The sequence below is a fragment of the Coenobita brevimanus genome, chromosome 33, assembly GCF_032717465.1.
Source record: "Coenobita brevimanus isolate Jiangsu-jjx chromosome 33, ASM3271746v2, whole genome shotgun sequence".
Taxonomy (NCBI): Eukaryota; Metazoa; Arthropoda; class Malacostraca; order Decapoda; family Coenobitidae; genus Coenobita; species Coenobita brevimanus.
The window spans coordinates 43,910,239-43,929,369 of record NC_136986.1 but is presented as its reverse complement, the minus strand read 5'-3'; the positions used below and the strand labels follow the sequence as shown (position 1 = coordinate 43,929,369).

Here is a 19,131-nt window from a genome sequence, read left to right as displayed (position 1 = left end):
GTAAGATGCAATACGTAAATAAATCGCTATGGATGTGGTGTTAGGGAGTCAATGCTAGAGACAGGTCAACAAACGGGTTATCTTGGCACTGCAACTGCAATCCTGTGCCAATGCAACACGTCACTCCTTAGATACGGTAGAAAGAGAGATAGAGATAGATAGATAGATAGAGAGAGAGAGAGAGAGAGAGAGAGAGAGAGAGAGAGAGCGTCATTTACCCCTCTCCCCAGACGTGCCGTACTGAAAGTCTCAGGCTTTTTGCTATTCTCTCTCTCTCTCTCTTCCTTGTGTGTGTGTGTGTGTGTGTGTGTGTGTGTGTGTGTGTGTGTGTGTGTGTGTGTGTGTGTGTGAGAGAGAGAGAGAGAGAGAGAGAGAGAGAGAGCGTGTTTACCCTGATTCCCATCTAGACACAACAAACATCACAATCTCTCAATCTGCCTGTCTTTACCTGTTCCTCTCTCTCTCTCTCTTTCTCCCTCTCTCTCCACATTTATCTATCTATCTACCATATCTATCTATACGTATTTAAATGTATGTATGCAGCTTATGTATTATGTATGTATGTATGTATGCATGTACGTAGGTATGTATGTATGTATGTATGTACGTATGTATGTATATGCCGTTATCTATCGCTGTCTATCTGTATGTATGTATGTATATCGCTATCTCCTGCTGTCTGTCCGTCTGTATGAATGTATGAAGGTATGTATGTAAGTATGTATGTATGTATGTACGTCATTGTCCATCTTTATATCACTATCACTCTATCCGCATCCTGTGAGGGGCTAACGTCTACAATAGAATCCTGTGTTTACCTCCATACTCAACAACACACTATAAAGCTTCTCTCTCTCTCTCTCTCTCTCTCTCTCTCTCTCTCTCTCTCTCTCTCTCTACCACAGTATGCCAAGCTCTCCTAGTCAGTCTCTCAATCTCCACTCACTACAAGATCACCAGGCGATAACTCGTGTGATGCAGGGACGGCACAGGCTGCTGGTGTGGGCGTGGGTGTGGCAGTGGGAGTAGGAAATGAATAAATGATGCAGGATAGACACTGATAACGCTGACTGTCTGCTGGTGTGGGCGTGGGTGTGGCAGTGGGAGTAGGAAATGAATAAATGATGCAGGATAGACACTGATAACACTGACTGTCTGCTGGTGTGGGCGTGGGTGTGGCAGTGGGAGTAGGAGATGAATAAATGATGCAGGATAGACACTGATAACACCCGGCCGTCTCCACAACACACAAATCACCCTGGTGCTATATATGGAACACCCTAAGTTGAGGATGTAGTGGGCGAGGTTGTAAAATGTGAGACCAGCTGTGGCTCTCTCTCTCTCTCTCTCTCTTGGAATTATATGTCAGTCTATCTTATCTACATCAATCTGCACACACACACACACACACACACACACACACACACACACACACACACACACACACACAGTAGATCCATACATTTTTATTTCCCCCCCCTCTCTCTCTCTCTCTCTCTCTCTCTCTCTCTCTCTCTCTCTCAGGGAATTTGTTCTATCTGTCCGTCTATCTTTATCTATATCAATCTGTACACACAGACAGACACACACACACACACACACACACACACACACACACAAAATGTCCGTACATTTTTATTTCACTTAGGTCTCTCTCTCCCTCCCTCCCCCCTCCCTCTCTCTCTCTCTCTCTCTCTCTCTCTCTCTCTCTCTCTCTCTCTCTCCATATCAAATTCAGCTGAGTACTTAAAAACCTACGCTTAACACATGGCATTTCTTTCTTGTACTCTCTCTCTCTCTCTCTCTCTCTCTCTCTCTCTCTCTCTCTTGAACAGTTATTTATGATTTTTTAAACAGAAATATTACCTGATCGAGATACTTAAGGGTAAGAGAGAGAGAGAGAGAGAGAGAGAGAGAGCTCAGGCTGTCACCATTATCAGTCTATCCAGCATCATTTACTCATCTCCTACTGCCACACCCACACCCACACCAGCAGACTCAGCCATCCCCGCAACACACAAGATAGCTGAGTAATCGCATTGGGAGGAATTGTCATCGTACTGAAGGGGATAGCATCGAAAATTACAAGATCAAATATTAATGTCATAATTAACTAAGTTCCCCGCATCAAGGAACATTTATCTATCTATCTGTTTATTTATCTATCTATAGCCAGACGCCCTAATCCGGTAAGGGGTGGCTACAAACAAACCGCCTCCACGGGCTAGCATCGAAAATTACAAGATCAATTTTATTAATGCAATAAATAAATAAGTTCCCCCCCCCCGGCCAGGAGCATTTATCTATCCGTCTATTTATCTGTCTCTTTATCTATCTATAGCTAGACACCTTAATCAGATAAGGGGTAGCTACAAACAAATCGCCTCCATGTCGTCCTGTCCCCTGCCACTACGCTGTCCTTCCCCCCAGCTCACACCCTTTAGCATCCCAAGGCAATCTAATATTCTCCGCTTCCCTCTAAGCGTGAAGAAAAAAGAAAAGGAAAAAGAAATAGTGAGCGAACGAAGATATGCTGAATGAACCGAGACGAATCGCTATGGTCATCGCACAAGGAGGAGGAGGAGGAGGAGGGAGGGTCGAGAGGCAAGGTCATAGCGTGAATAAAGTAACCATCTACCCCTTGCTACATTAATTTTATGTCCGAAAATCCATCCCTAATCAGAATTTCACATATTATTTAGCCACGTCTCCGTAAAGCAAGGATATGGGGGAATTTATTAAGTTTCAGTGTGAAGTTGTTACGTAAGAGTTGTTGGCGGGAGAAAGAATGATCTGGGATAGTTCGCATCTTCTCCTCTCTCGGTACTACACATAAGTCTTCCTCTTTTTTGTTTTTTTTTGTCTGTCTGAGTCCCTTGTGAGGATAGAGAACTTAATCGCTTACGGATGATGTTGCGTAAGCGCTGAGAGAATGAGACACGTAAAAGCGATAAATCTTGTCGCTCCAGCCTATATCCTACACCCGCAGAAAATAATTTGCCGAAAAGAGGGACCACATAAGCGTTTGTTTACCTTTGCCGTCTTACAAGCAACCGCAAAATACCGTGTCTCTGATCATGTTTGAATCGAGTTTGCGGTGCTTGGGAAATATACTACATGAATTAAGGGTAGTGTGTCTTCATCCCTTTATCGTAATTATGTGCAGCCATGGCCAAGGAAATTAATAAATGGTAGTTGTTGGGTGTGGTGACAAGTTATCGTACTCATGGCATCCGAAGATCTAGGCACGGCACATAACCCCCCCCCCACACGAACATTGCCATATCTCGGTATACAAACAATATACATTTCTTCCCGTATACCCAGTTTATAGTATACTATTTACCCTTAATTTGATGCAGGTTTGAGGGGAGGCTAAAGCTTGTAGTTCTAAATATCCAGGGAAATGCCTCTGTGAGAACTATGGCTCCCTAAGCAGGCATCCCGCATCGTTATTTCAAGTTGAAGTTTACGCGCGGGGGGAGTCATCTGAGGTGGATGGAGGATTGGGGCAGCCAAGCCAGTAGAGGGGCCTGACCAGCCTCTGTAACACATTTGAAAGGGAGTGTGGGTGTGCGTGTGAGAGGGAGAGGGAGTAGGACAACGAGAACAGTAATTTTGTTCATTTCCCTGACCTTGTGGCTGTGCATTAAGGGGAGGCCGTGACGTGGGAAATTTTTACGCATCTCCAGCCGGGAAGCTTGGCAAGTGAGTCAAAAAAGGAGTTTTGTTGGATTTACACGCAATAGTGTTTACAGAAATTTCGTGTTTTGGGTTCGAATCCTCTTTGGCTGTGGAGGTTCCGTATCAACTCTTCCTCGGCGAATTATTTAGCGTATTGCACTCGTATATCCTCTTTCTTAGTGATACAAAACATGTCTATAGTTGCAGTAGTAGTAGTATCAGTAGAAGTAGTGGGAGTAGTAGTAGCCCGAGGTCCATCTGAATGTGAACCCAGTGGACTGCAGGCTGAAGTTACCCTCCTCCTGCAGTCCACCATCTTCTTTTGGGGAGACAGGAATCTGAGGGACGTTTGTATAACCGGGCAGTAGACCCACCCAGTTACATGTGCCACCACGTGAAGGCGTTCCTCTACAGCACCATGTCTGTAGTATGATGTAAATGAAATAGTACCAGATAATACTTAGGTGTCATTTGCAAAATAAATCGCTAAGAACAAGGCATCACGGAGTTCCCTATGGCCAAGAAGTTCGTGCATGTAAGTTGTATATAAGACTGGTTACATGTTTAGCTTGGGAACTGCCTTTAATGTAGTGTAACGTGGTACTGGGGAGGAGCGCCTTCATGTGGTGGCGCTGGTATATCCGGGTGGCTTCACTGCCCTCCACTTCCTCCCTATCCCCCCCGAAAGGAAGAGGATGGACTGCAGGAAAGGGGGAACTTTAGCCTGCAGTCTACAGGGTTCACATTCAGGTGATCTTGAGACAGACAGACATGGGTATGGCCTACGCATCCTCCGTCCACCTTCGTTGGCGGAGGTAATAAGAAAATACAGCACTAAATGAAGGACTTGTTAAGAATGATATGGCTAAACGACTTGGCCTAAGTCGTTTTATATTTACGAAAGACCTGTCGCACGGTGGAGTTTACACGAATTCTTGAGAGAGAGAGAGAGAGAGAGAGAGAGAGAGAGAGAGAGAGAGAGAGAGAGAGAGAGAGAGACAGACAGACAGACAGACAGACAGACAGACAGAGAGAGAGAGAGACAGAGACAGACAGGGGTGATATTAAGGATGGCAATTACGCTTAAACATCAAGCCAGTAAGTGGACTACAAGATCCCTATTTGTAACAAGAATTTCGTGAGTAAGTCAGACGCAACATAGCCTACTTACCCATCCTATCTTTTCGCTAACAGCACACTAATTTGGGATGCAGGCTAACCACACGCAATAACCACAATGACGGTCAAATATTGGGCTTTTGCAACTCTGGGCAATTTAAGACGAGTGTACCACCTTATTATGCAGCCTTGTGCTTATGTGGTAAATACAGCTGTCACACTACACATTAACCTACTTACAGCATTGTGTTAAGGACAGAAAGAATAGTGGTAGTAGTAGTTGTTGTAGCAGTAGTAGTAGTAGTAGTAGTATCTTTTTAGTCTAATGGCCTAAAATTGCCATCTCTCCCTCTAAAATGCTGAGAGAGAGAGAGAGAGAGAGAGAGAGAGAGAGAGAGAGAGAGAGAGAGAGAGAGAGAGAGAGAGAGAGAGGATTAGGTTTTATTCGTATCAAGGGCTATAAAACAGACAACGGTGGTGGAGAGGGTCGCCTTCACGTGGTGGCACTGATATAACTGGGTGGGTCCACTCCCTGGTTATACAAACGTCCCTCAATTCCCTCCCTATCCTCCAAAAGGATGATGGTGGACTGCAGGAAGATAACTTCAGCCTCCAGTCCACTGGGTTCACATTTCAGATGAACTTTGGGCCACAACGACAATAACAACAACAACAACAACTACTACTACTACTACTACAGCTATTACTATTACTACTATTGCTACTACTACTACTGCTGCTATTACCGTACTATTACTACTGCTGCTACTATACCCTTTCTCAGGAAACATGAATGAGAGAATTTTACAAAGCCTTTGCCAAAATCGGAACACGAGTGACCGTGTGAAGGATTAAGAGGTCCCCTCGGGATTCTTAACCTTCCTCCTTCCCTCTTCCGTTTTCTTTCCTCTACACACACACACACACACACACACACACACACACGACGCTTAAATAATAAAACAACGTGTAGCCTCTATTTATTTGTCAGTGTCCTGATATCGGTCCATATGAGGAGGGATGGAGGATGAGAGTGGCCCGGGTCGGAATGTGGGGAGGGGTTGGGAAGCCATGAAAGATGAAGAAAAATTATTTTATTTTATTTTATTGTTTTATTACTGTTCTTTATGAAAAAACATAAACTGATTTACAATAATATTACTGATCGAAGGATCAACAGTAATATTTCCTTTATAAATATTCATTATATTCTAAGATTTACATTGAAAATACAATCTCTCTCTCTCTCTCTCTCTATCACTCGATATTCATGTCTCCCTCATCTAAACCTTCTTCACTGGTGGAATCCCCCTGCCCCCATCCCGTCACTATGAAAAAACACACACACACACACACACACACACACACACACACACACACACACACACACACACACACACACACACACACACACACACACACACACACACACACGACGCTTAAGTAATAAAACAATGTGAAGCCTCTATTTATCTATCAGTGTCCAGCAGGGGCGCACCAAGGAATTTTCTAAGGGGAGGTCCTCATTTGCCAGTTTCCTGAAGTTTACATATAAGTTTTATAGTTCTAAGTTGTGTATATATATATATATATATATATATATATATATATATATATATATATATATATATATATATATATTCTGATAGAATGATAGATTTTTTGGTAGGTCGTCAGTTATTTAAAAAAACGTGTGTGTGTGTGTGTGTGTGTGTGTGTGTGTGTGTGTGTGCAAATGTTGTGTATGTGGGCAAAAAGCTAGGTGAAGAGAGGGGATGGGGATGGATAGGAAGGCAGGAAGGATGATGTTTTGAGTTCAGGGGGGTAGGTCTGCATGCTAGAGAGAGAGAGGTGAGGAGTGACCACTTGTCCCCTGGGAATGACCAGCCCCCCCTCTCTCTCTCTCTCTCTCTCTCTCCCTCTCTCTCTTTCAAGGTTCTGTAGTAGTGAATAATAATGTCAATGCAAAGTATAACTTAACTGTGATATAAGTATTACAAAATAAATAAAACATTGGAATATATTTATTGAGAACAACTACAAGAAGTCCCCTCGAGACGTCAGCATGTGGAACTGTCATTAATTCCCTGTGGGCCAATTAACGTTCACCTTCATACATGTCTACACTCTTCTGCCACAATATTCGCCATAGATTCCACAATATTTCTCCTCATCTTTACTTTCCAATACAAAGCATACCATTAGTCATGATAATGATTGCACACACACACACACACACACACACACACACACACACACACACACGAGAGAGAGAGAGAGAGAGAGAGGGTAGATGGGGGAGGGAGGAGACAAGAAAGGACGGAAGCAGAGGTTTAGAGAGAGTCAGTCAGGAGGTGCTGTGACCTGAAATGGCAACTTACAAATTCTTGATGACAGGCGAATCAAGCTCAAAAAAAATAAAATAAAATAAAATAAAAGGAATAATATGCTGTTAAATCTAAATATACAACGAATAACTGGTCCAATATTTTTCGTTTATTTTTAGCGCTTTGTAACAAAAAAAAAAAAAAAAAAGTTGCATCCAAAAACAGGAACCACAGTTCATATTGACCTGTGAGCATAGCGGGTCACTTATACCCATTCATTGATTGTGTGTGTGTGTGTGTGTGTGTGTGTGTGTGCGTGTGTGTGTGTGTGTGTGTGTGTGTGTGTGTGTGTGTGTGTGTGTGTGTGTGCGTGCGCGCCTCTTGGCCTCAGGCCTTGTCCCTGGCCAGCTTGTATTCCCACAGGTCGTTAAATCAGATGCCTTCGGCCTTTGACAGTGACTTTGGAGTAAAACAGACGATATTCTACATTCGTTTTTCCTGAGACAGACTATACTATCACTACTACTGCTGCTGTTACTACTATCACTACTACTACTGCTGTTACTACGACCCTACTGCTACTACTATTACTACTACTACTACTGCTACAACTACTACTACTACAAACAGAGGCAATAAAATTCTTCTAAGTCCACATCTTGCCCTAGAACAACACCTACAACAGTCAAAGTTCCACACAGGTCCGTAAGTCTACTCCCGTATGACAAAGGATAAGGTAGAAACAGACTGAAGCTACCAGTCTGACCGGCCGGAGAAGTGATACAGGGTTATTCCAGCTGGGTTATATAATGGACTGCTTGGGGGAGGGGAGGGGATGGAGGGAGGGAGGGAAAGGGAAGAGGGAGGGGAGGAGGGATGAAAAGATCGACTGAGAGAAGGAGGAGGAGGACGAGAAGAGAAAGTGACTGTTGGGAGAAGTGGGGAGAGAGAGAGAGAGAGAATAAACATGACTATCTTAATAATTTCCTTACTGCTGTGAAAGAGTCCTTGAGAGAGAGAGAGAGAGAGAGATAGTAAGGGAGGAAATTAAGATACATGGAAAGGGAGAGAACAGGAAGTGAGGGAGGGAGGGGAGAGGTGGTTTAAATGATGGGGGAGGGGAAAGGGAGGAAATGAGGGAAGGAGGGAGGGGAGGGGAGGAGTAATGAAAGAGAGAAAATGTGGGGAGGGGAGAGAGGCAGATGTATGGGGAGGGAGGAAGCGAGGGAGAGATTGGTAGAGGGAAGGGAGGAGAGACTGAAAGCAAACTAGAGAGAGAGAGAGAGAGAGAGAAAGAGAGAGAGAGAGAATTTTACGAGTAAGAGCTTGTTGAATAAATTGCCATAACTGAAGGTATCTTTGTGTGAGAGAGAGAGAGAGAGAGAGAGAGAGAGAGAGAGAGAGAGAGAGAGAGAGAGAGAGAGAGAATTTTGGGTTATATACCAGTGTTTTCGAAGTGTTTGTTTTAGATCGATAGGTAGACTCTCTCTCTCTCTCTCTCTCTCTCTCTCCCCCTGACCTTTAAGCATGTGAGAGATTCCTTGTTTTAATCTCACTCCCTCACCCTCCCTCACCCATCCTCAATATCCACCTCTATTCTCTCTCTCTCTCTCTCTCTCTCTCTCTCTCTCTCTCTCTCTCTCTCTCTCACCTCCCCACTTCTCTAGCTTCATCTCTTCGTCCCCCCATCCCCCCCTGTGTGTGTGTGTGTGTGTGTGTGTGTGTGTGTGTGTGTGTGTGTGTTCTTAGGACGGAAAATAGTCCATGGTAAGGATAAACCCCCCCAAAAAAAATAATAATAATAACAATAATAATAATAATAATAGCAACAACAACAATAGTAATAATAATAATAATAATAATAATAATAATAACAATAATAATAATAATAATAATAATAATAATAATAATAAAAGCCTTACTTCAGTTAACATGGCGCCCTTTCACTTTTTCAAACAAAAGAACGATGACCACAAAAAATAATAATAATAATAATTGACTAAAACAGACACAGACGAACGAAGAGGCGAAGAAATATTAAAAATGATAAAACTAAGAAGACTGTGAACTGAAATGGAGAAACAGACGAGGGAAAAGACGAAACAATATGAGAAGAGTGAAAGAAAGTGAAGAATGGCGGACTAAAGTGAAGGAAGGGACGAAAATATGTGAAAAATATGCAAACGAATTCCTGGGGGACCTTTCTTCGCGTGTGTGTGTCACTTGGCACGATTAGACGCATTTGTGTAGCTCCCTCCCACACACTCCTCTCTGGCCAAGCATGCATACATACACGCACACAGGCACGGAGACGCACATACATACACACACATACATAACACACACACACACACACACACACACACAGCGGTAGACAAAAATACAGGAGGCAGACAACCATTACTGACACACACACACACACACACACACACACACACACACACAGCGGTAGACAAAAATACAGGAGGCAGACAACCATTACTGACACACACACACACACACACACACAGCGGTAGACAAAAATACAGGAGGCAGACAACCATTACTGACACACACACACACACACACACACACACACACACACACACACACACACACACACACAGGCTGCAATGGCCATCTGTTAACTACCTAAACATCAACAAGTCACTCTCTAAACAGCTGTGTGCGTCATCCTTACATAACCCCTGAATACACACACACACACACACACACACAAGGTTATCAATCCAGTGTGTAGCTACTCAGTTGATGATGATGATGATGATGAGGAGGAGGAGGAGGAGGAGGAGAAGATAGAGGAGGAGGAGGAGGAGAAGATAGAGAAGGAGAGGGGAGGAAGGAGTAGATGAAAGAAGAAGGGAGAGAAGATGAAGGAAGTGAAAAAGGAGAATGGCAATAGGAAGTACAGAAGAAGAGTATGAGAGAGAGGGTCATTTAGGAAGCAAAGGGAAATATGGAAAGCGAGATACAAGAATGGCAGAGTATATTTGCAAAAACCTTTCTTCATCCGTGTGTTCCGCAATGTGATGATGATGATGATGATGATGATGATGATAAAACTCCCTGATTCGTGTTTCAGTGTGGGGGTGATGATGATGATGAAATGTGTGTGTGTGTGTGTGTGTGTGTGTGTGTGTGTGTGTGTGTGTGTGTGTGTGTGTGTGTGTGTGTGTTCTGACCTAATAGTCTCGAATTCCTCCTTGATGGTACAGTTTCCATAAAAGTCTTTGGTGTGGTAATGTGTCAAAAGCTTTCTTGAAATCTAAATAGATACTGTCCACCCATCCTTCCCTTTCCTGTGTGTGTGTGTGTGTGTGTGTGATAATGATGATTCGTATGCTTTTCAGTGTGGTGGGGGCGATGATGATGACGATGATGATGTTAAAAATCCCTGTCTGTTGCAATGTGATGATGATAAAGATAATAATAATAATGATGATTCGTGTTTTTCAGTGTAGGGGTGATGAAGATGATGATGATGATGTTAAAAATCCCCTATGCTGCACTATGATGATGATAATAATAATAATGATGATTCGTGTGTTTCAGTGTGGCGGTGGGGGTGATGATGTTGATGATGTGCTACGATGCGGAGGGCAGGCTGTGTGGTGCTGGTGTTGGCTTCCGCGGCTACGCTTCTTCTCTACTCTACCCACCCCGCCACCTCCTCCCATGGTCAGTACCCCCTCATTAATGCCGGTCAGACTCTGGGATAAAAGATGTTCGTACTCACTCACTCTCTCTCTCTCTCTCTCTCTCTCTATCTATCTCTCTCTCTCCTGCTTAAGGATATTACTTGAAAGGAGATGAACTGCAGATCAACTTAAGCCTCCAGTCCACTGGGTTTTCGTTTTAAATAAATCTGCGGCTGTTACTACTACTGCTGTTACTACTACAACTACTATTACTACTGCTACTACTACTACATTACTACGACTACTACTACATTACTACTACTACTACTACTGCTCTTAAAAGAGGTAACAGGACTAGTTTGCCATTATCTTTACTATTACTACTACTACTACTACCACCACCGCAACTACTACTACTACTACTACCACCACTACTACTGCTACTACTACCACTACCATTATCTTATTTTCAGGTCGCATCTTTGCCCCTCTCTCAATCCTGCACACAGAAAAGGAGAAGGCAGAGGTAGTGGACATCGGTGTGGTGCAGGTGAGCTATTATTATTATTATTATTATTATTATTATTATTATTACTACTACTACTACTACTACTACTAATGCAACTATTATTATTATTCGAATTTCGTATCATTGTGTTTATAAAGGCTCCAACATGCATGCGTCGGCTTTGTCACCTAAAGGCAGCTCTTCACATTGCTTGATCTCTGGCAGCCTCCCTATTCAGTCCCATATCCCTGAGGCCACACTACGGTCTCGCCCAAGGTCTTTTTCGGTCTCAACGCTGCTTGATCTCTAGCAGCCTCCCTATTCAGCCCCTTATCCCTGAGGCCACATTCTATGATCTCGTCCAAGGTCTTTTTCGGTTTCTACGCTGCTTGATCTCTGGCAGCCTCCCTATACAGCCCATTATCCCTGAGGTCTCACTCTATTACTTTTTTTTTTTTTTTTTTTTTTTTTTTTTTTTTTTTTGTCTACGGTGCTCAATCTCTGGCAGCCTCCCTATTCAGTTTCTTATCCCTGAGGTCACACTCTATGACCTCGTTCCAGGTCTTCTTCGGTCTGCCTCTCGCAACCCTACCCCCGACGGTCACATTTCTCGCCTTCCGCACCCTAATGTCATCCTCCATCCTCTCCACATGCCCAAACTATCTCGATCTACCCCTCCTCATCACTTCGGTACACTCCAAATAGCTAGCCATAGATAGATAGATAGACAGACACGGATAGATACACAGGTGGACAGATCACTAGGATGAAAAACAGCCTAGAGATAAACAGACCTAGATATAGATACAGTATAGTACACAGCCAGACAGACAGATACAGAATTAGACAGATCGATAGACAGATACATACAGAATCAGAAAGGCAGACAGACACAAAATTGGATAGAGCGAGACATACATACAGACTCAGATACACACATACAGATAGACTGACAGATAGATACGTACAAAATCAGATAGACAGATACAGAATTAGAAACACATTAATTTGTTGTTTTGGCATAATCACGAAATCTAGGTTGCCGGTACTTACCTTTCATCTCTAGCAGCCGTCTTCTGTACCTCAGGCGATGACCTCAGTTCCGTGTTCCCGGGCAGAGTGATAATGTGTATGTTGTGTGAGAAGCAGCCAAACTCATTCAGGTGTTAACTAGTAAAAATCCTTAAATTTACTAAATCTGTCTTTACCACCAAAATTACTCATATTTTCTTAACTGTATTTCTTCAAGCACTACCCAGATTACTCTTATATACTTTTTAAAACTAATTTGGCACGGATTTTCATTTTCCACCTTGTTTCACGTAGTTCAGTGGCAGAAAAACTACTACGGCTCTACATCCTCTCCAGAGCACTTCTTCTTGACTAGCATCATATTCTTGTACTAATGCATTCTTACGACTCGGCATTCGTGATGGGGAGATGACAATTTTGGGCCAAGATAGTGCAGAAAGAGTAATTTACGGTATAATATTATCAGAAAAGGCAACCAGTTTTTCACAGGCCGTTTTCTTCAGTATCAGTCAAGCATTTCACAACAATATTTGAAGTTTCTCCTGCCAGAAATTTTAAGCCAATAATTTCCACATAACTGCCCTCATATGAATGGAAGAACGAATTGCGGCAGGAAACTGACTAATATTGCCTCTTTATTTACTAGCTTATTTTTGCGTGTCAGTAATGTTACATAGTTTCCTTCAACCGATTCCTTAAGTCTACCTCAGCATACGGAGCAAAAGCACTGCCAACAACTGCTACGCACTTTCTGGCACACGAAAACAAGTTCATAATTATTTCAAGAGAGATGCCCAGTCTGATATTCCCAAACCGTCTCCCTTCAAATGTCTAACGCTCAAAGGTCCTCTGCAGCATCAGTCTAGATTTTTAATACAAGGAATCTCATTTATCAAGTAATCAGTAACTGCCATCCTCGATAATACACTGATATCGGTCGAACTGTCACCGTAGGCAACACTAATCGGTTTTAATCTCTATGATATATACATCGCTGTGTTCTTTGTTACAGAGGGGTATTTCGACTGCAAATGTACAGTGAATATACCTTCCTTGTGCGCCTCAATTCGTGTTAATAATATAAACGTACTAAAATTGCCCCGCCTCACACAACTACCAACAAATACTGAACCATACGCCACAGCTACGTAACACTAAACACTGACCGACGCTTATCTCGATTCCAAGCAGGGACAATTAAAGTAACCCAAAGACCAAACTGTTATGCTTAATGCGTATATATAAATCGCACACATACTATATATAGGGAGATACATAGATACATATAATTAGGTTAGTTAGATACAGACAGATTCCTACTACGATAGATACATATAATTAGACAGAGATATTAGATATAGATAGATTCCTGCTACCACTAGACAATAAGGGGTTAGAGACAGCATCCACTAACCTCTTATCAACTCTGTATAGGCGTCTGCAAACTCAAATACCTGTATAAAAGTCTGGTGACAGCAGGAATGAAATGCAAAATGTCATCAGAGTGAAAGATTTAAACTCACCTGCCAGGTCTTAATGCTTCTATCAGATTGTAACTTGGTACAGTATATTGTAATACATGCACATCCAAGTTCAGTCACGTTGATAGACAGATTTCTTCACATTCTCCCTTTATGTATAAGTTTTGAGCAATCGTTACCTAATTTTGCACTGGTTTTGTGTAGGATCTTGGTGTGGAGTTTCTTCCAAACTTCAAGAACCCGTGCTGGTATGAGGCACGAGGAACCACTGACCAGCATAGAGCGAGGCTGTCCCAAATTACTACCAACACCCCATCATCAGTGCTCAGGTGTGTACTTACTGTTGGTTGTAATGAACTGAGAGAGTTATACAGACTAGCAAGAAATGACAAGTAAATTAGGTCTTATTCAAGCCAACCTTCACACAAAATGCACTACCCTACCTGTACTGTAAAATACCACCCAAATGTCAGAGTAACCTCTCTGCTGATGTTCCACTGTAGGATGATTCTTTGATGTCTTAGTTTGGACCGCATCTTAATTCAATAACCATACAAATGTTTCTTCCATGCTGGTTCACTGCAAGGACTGGCCCTGTGGTTAATGGATCTGCACACCCACACACATGGATTACTCTTCTTCCCTCGAAACCATAAGACATTTGGAGGGACAGGGGTGGGCATCGGAAAAACTTAACACACTTTATACTGATGTCGGGAAAGGAAGGTGTACATGGGGTATCCTTTTGGCTCTTGTGTGTACCTAAGAAGAGGGCATTGTGGTGTGAAGCGCTGCAGTTAAAAAAAAGGCCAGGTACTCATATCTACTCTTTCTGACATCATACACCAATTCACTTACAGCTGTGATATCTACTCTTTTTCCCAGATATGATAAGGCAACCCAGTCGGAGTTAGTGTTACGCTGCCTTCCTTACTTCTTCCTCATCGGCCAGCCCAAGTGTGCCACAACGGATATCTTCCACCGCATAAACATTCATCCGGAAGTTGTGGAACCCAAACTGAAGGGGCCTCACTGGTGGACCCGGAAGAGATATGGTATGAGCTTAATACTGTATCCGACGTCAAAACAAATTTATAATGAAATATGGGCTACTTTGCCCTTGCCTACCTCTCTCGCTTTCTCAAGTGCCTATTTTCATTTTCAAAGATGCTGTATATCAACAAATCAAACTCACACATTCCCTTTGTTTTCAGGAATGCCATATACTGATAAACCAGTCACACTAACCGAATACTTGGACATATTTAACGCCACCAAAATTGGAGAAAGAGATGAAACTGATAACGCCACCGACTGGGCCAATACATCTCCCACTAGCCGAGCATCCAAGAGAATTACAGGCGATGGCAGTACCTCCACTTTTTGGGACAGTGGTGCCACCATGACGTACATACAGTCCATCCTCACACGTTACCCACACCAGCCAATAGCTAAGAGGCTGATAAATAAGCGCTGGAACTCACATGTAAAGCCTGCAGAGAAAAGGATGAACTTTACAGTGTATGAATATGAATTACGAGGAGTGGTGACTGACAAGAACAAGGATGATGGCAGCAAGGGGGTAGTGCTGCCATTCACAGTTGCTGATGTGATTCACTCGGTGCTTCCTGAATCACGCATCATCGCAGTGATCCGAGAACCAGTCTCCAGGTAGTAACAAGTTTGGTTTAGAAATGATATCACAGTTACAATGCAGCATCCACTGTAATAGTATTTTTTATTTAATTTATTGCCCCCACAGTTCCCTTCATGAGAACCCTGCCACTTCCAAGGAACTGTCCAAATTCCAAGGGCAAACTAGGCCTTCTCCACAACACCCAAGATACTGCTGGCTGATATTCTACAGGCTACTCTGCATACAATGATGTTTTTCTCATGATGAATGATTAATAAATGAGTGATGGAAAACAAAATGCATTAAACACATACAATAAATTTTAAAGCTGTATACAATTACCATATACTTTACATTTTTTTCTCTCTCTTTTTTAACCGGCGTACTGTATATTTTTTTCCTTTCTTTTCCCCAGGTTGTACTCAAGTTACCTTTTCTTCACAAAGAATGCAAATTTATCGCCAAAGCATTTTGATGATTGTGTTCAGAGTTCCATAAAAAAGTGGAATGACTGCACCAAAATGTACTCAGTCCGGACCTGCGCATATAACAAAACATTACAGAACAGCATGGTAACTATATAACCTTAAGCTTTCCGTTAATACATATATACAGTATAATGCAGCTTTGATGCTAGGTTGGAATACATACCCTAATATATCAATTCTCGACAAATTAACCCCTCCATCCTCAAGGAAAATACTCATTTAACTTTAATTAGTGGAAAACTGCCATCTTCCCATCTTGAATGTTGTCTATCTATCTACAGCCAGATGCCAGACATTATATGAACTGGTACAATACAGTACACTAAATGAATGGTTATATACTGACAGAAGGCACGGCTGTACAACGGTCTATACAGTGTGTTCTTGGAGGACTGGCTGCGTGTGTACCCCAGGAAACAGGTGCTGGTGGTCAGGATGGAGGACTACCACACCACCATCTCTACCACCATGGCTGCCATCTATTCTCACCTTGGCCTGAGTATGGATAACTAACTCCTTCTAGTGCTTTGAACCCTGCAACCTGAGTACTGTTCATAATCATATTTTTATTTTATTTTCTAAAAAGAGTAGATACAAGCAGCAGGTGCAGGTGTAAAATTGAAACTCAGTACACGACGGCTTTTTAGGATACTGTAGTACAAATTTTCAAAGCCAAAATGCTTGGGTCCAGAGGATCCATGGAATATGAAATAGTATTTTGGAAAGCATAATCACAAAGATAACTACAAGAAAATAAATTTTAAAAATAGTCTACAGTTCCATGAGTAGTAAATGCAATAACATACCTTCTATTACTAATACAGTACAGTACTGTGATCCCTTGGTTATTGCGCAGATGGTTATCACGGTTTTCATTACCGCTGCTAGATTATCTGTGGTCATGCAGTTATAGTGCACTTTTCAGCTAAAAAACATCATTACCATATGCCTGAGTCAACAATGATGGTGCTGTGTCTGTGATTTTTGATGGCTTTGAGGGACTTAAAGGTGAGGCCCTACTCAATGAGTTAATCACTGATGGTGGACACCACAAACTCTCCACTCCCTAGCCTTGGAACCCCTTACCTCAAGTCTATTATTTCTCCAAGGTGTGTGTGCCCAGTAACAGATTCAATATTCTTCCTTACTGTGCTCTTTTCATCACTTTATCAACGTAACCATGCCTATGTGTGTTCCTGGTACTTACCAAACATTATGTATGCATTTACTGGGTCTAAACTGTCATAACAGGGAAAGTTGGGGTTTGAGCCTGGGGTGCCTGGGACCAATTAGGATATATCCCATAGGTTCTGTGTATTCGTTATTGCACAAATTCGCTGTCATGCACTATGTTCAGTACCAATTATGCGAGATAACCAAGGGATCATTGTACAGCATCAGTTACATGAAAAAATATCTTGGAAAGTAGAGGTTGAACTTTTCAGTCCTTATTCATAACATTTGCAGGGCCTCTCACTGCAGACGAGGAAAAGAGAGTGAACACTGCCCCAGTTCGCAACAGAAACAGGAAAAAGTCCGAGATTGGCAAGATGCTCAACACAACACTAAACGCACTTCAGAAATTTTACCATCCGTTCAACAGTCAACTGGCGTGGATGTTGGGAGATTCCAATTTTTTGTGGAAAGACATTCAATATAGCTTAAGATGAATGGAAAATCTGATCACAAAAATTTTATCAACAATGTACGGGTAATGCTTAGCCCTTTCATCCAGTGGACTTTTTTAGAGCCATCTATTTTCACTAATGATTTCCTCACTATAGTTCTTTTACCTTAATTCCTGTATTTTTGTCTTTTTGCAATTTATGTGATGTAGCTCAATGGCAAAGTAAGACAGTGCTGTGACTTTACATCCTTTTCACAGCACTTCCTCTTGACTAGCACCATAGTATCAATCTGCTGTCACAGCTTGGTATTCAAGGCGAAGAAAGTAGGTATCGACACAAAGATTTTTCTTCTGTTTGAAGACTGGATATACCTCTGTTACAGGTATCACATCGTACTGTCTTTTCCAATATTGCTACAAGTGTTTGAGTCATTTTGGCAAGTATTGGCTGAACTATCACCATGAACAAAAATTCTGGCAAAGACCTTGTTCCATGCAGTTGAGATGATTCACAAGTATGTTTCAGGAAAGTAAGGTAAAGCCACTGTGTACAGATTGGCTGAAGTTTTTGAAGAGACGAAAATGAAATGTTTTTGTTGCATGTGACGGTGCTACATAATATAATACAACAGCTCAATGTTACAGGTGCAATGACCATGTTTCCTTTTAAAAGGGACTAATAGAATGATATAAATAAGTGAATATCCATACATTATCAGTAATGGATAATGTGTTGTGGATAGTAAGTTGCTAATTTGACCCATGGAATCCATGGCATACCGTACTTATCCCATATTGAGGATATTTTACACCAGTGGTTCTTAACCATCGAGTCAAAAGGTCATTTGAAGGGTTTCAAGAAATGCCAGTCAGTTATTACATGTTAATTTTGTTACTTTTTTTTTTTTTTTTACTGTATGGATTATTTTTTACTCTGTACTCCTTCATTTGTAGACATCCTTATAGGAACAGGTTTCAGCCCACTTGCACCACACAGGTACATGTATTAGAGAAGATGATAGGAGGAATTATCCCAGATTCAGAAAACTGAGGAGTGGGTGTGTTGCTTGTTGTGGTCAGTTAGAATGCCACCCGATCTATGAAAACCTTCCACCTAAAATGCTGATGATGATCACTTGTCCATTCAAGCACCCCCTCAGCTACACAAGCATTCCTCCCATCACCTTTTTTATTGACTGTGCTGTGTCTGAAGAGGTCTGAAGCCTGTTCCTGTAACAATACCTCCAAAATCTCCCACTGACAAAAAAAAATGGGTTTTGGCCTTGCAAAGCTTATTTGTCTTACTCCCATGCTTATGTACAATTTTCAGTCAATCCCCTGGTATTATTACATTTTTAAATCCTTTCTTGTTTCATGAACATTATCAGACTAAATCAAGAACAAAAGCCTCAACTGCCCATGCACTTATAACATTTCCATATGGCTGGCTGTTTGTCTCTGCTGTTGCCAAAGTTCATGAAATGTTTGTACTCCATGCCAATATAACCTAAATATGTTGTATCATTCTGGGTTTAGGGTATTTACGGGTTTACTACAAAATGTGACCTATATATGTTGTACCATTCTGGGT

At 42.0% G+C, this 19,131-nt stretch overlaps 1 protein-coding gene across 1 annotated transcript; it reads left to right on the top strand.

Annotated features, from left to right (window-relative positions):
- The first annotated feature begins 10,826 nt into the window (after window positions 1–10,826).
- LOC145395892 (carbohydrate sulfotransferase 15-like) lies at window positions 10,827–18,790 on the top strand. Its single transcript, XM_080269415.1, has 8 exons — window positions 10,827–10,854; window positions 11,242–11,318; window positions 13,994–14,118; window positions 14,675–14,844; window positions 15,004–15,460; window positions 15,841–15,997; window positions 16,262–16,412; window positions 17,381–18,790. Exons 1-8 carry the CDS (start codon window positions 10,827–10,829, stop codon window positions 17,581–17,583), a joined length of 1,368 nt encoding a protein of 455 aa, XP_080125541.1. The 3' UTR covers window positions 17,584–18,790.
- The last annotated feature ends 341 nt before the right edge of the window (window positions 18,791–19,131 follow it).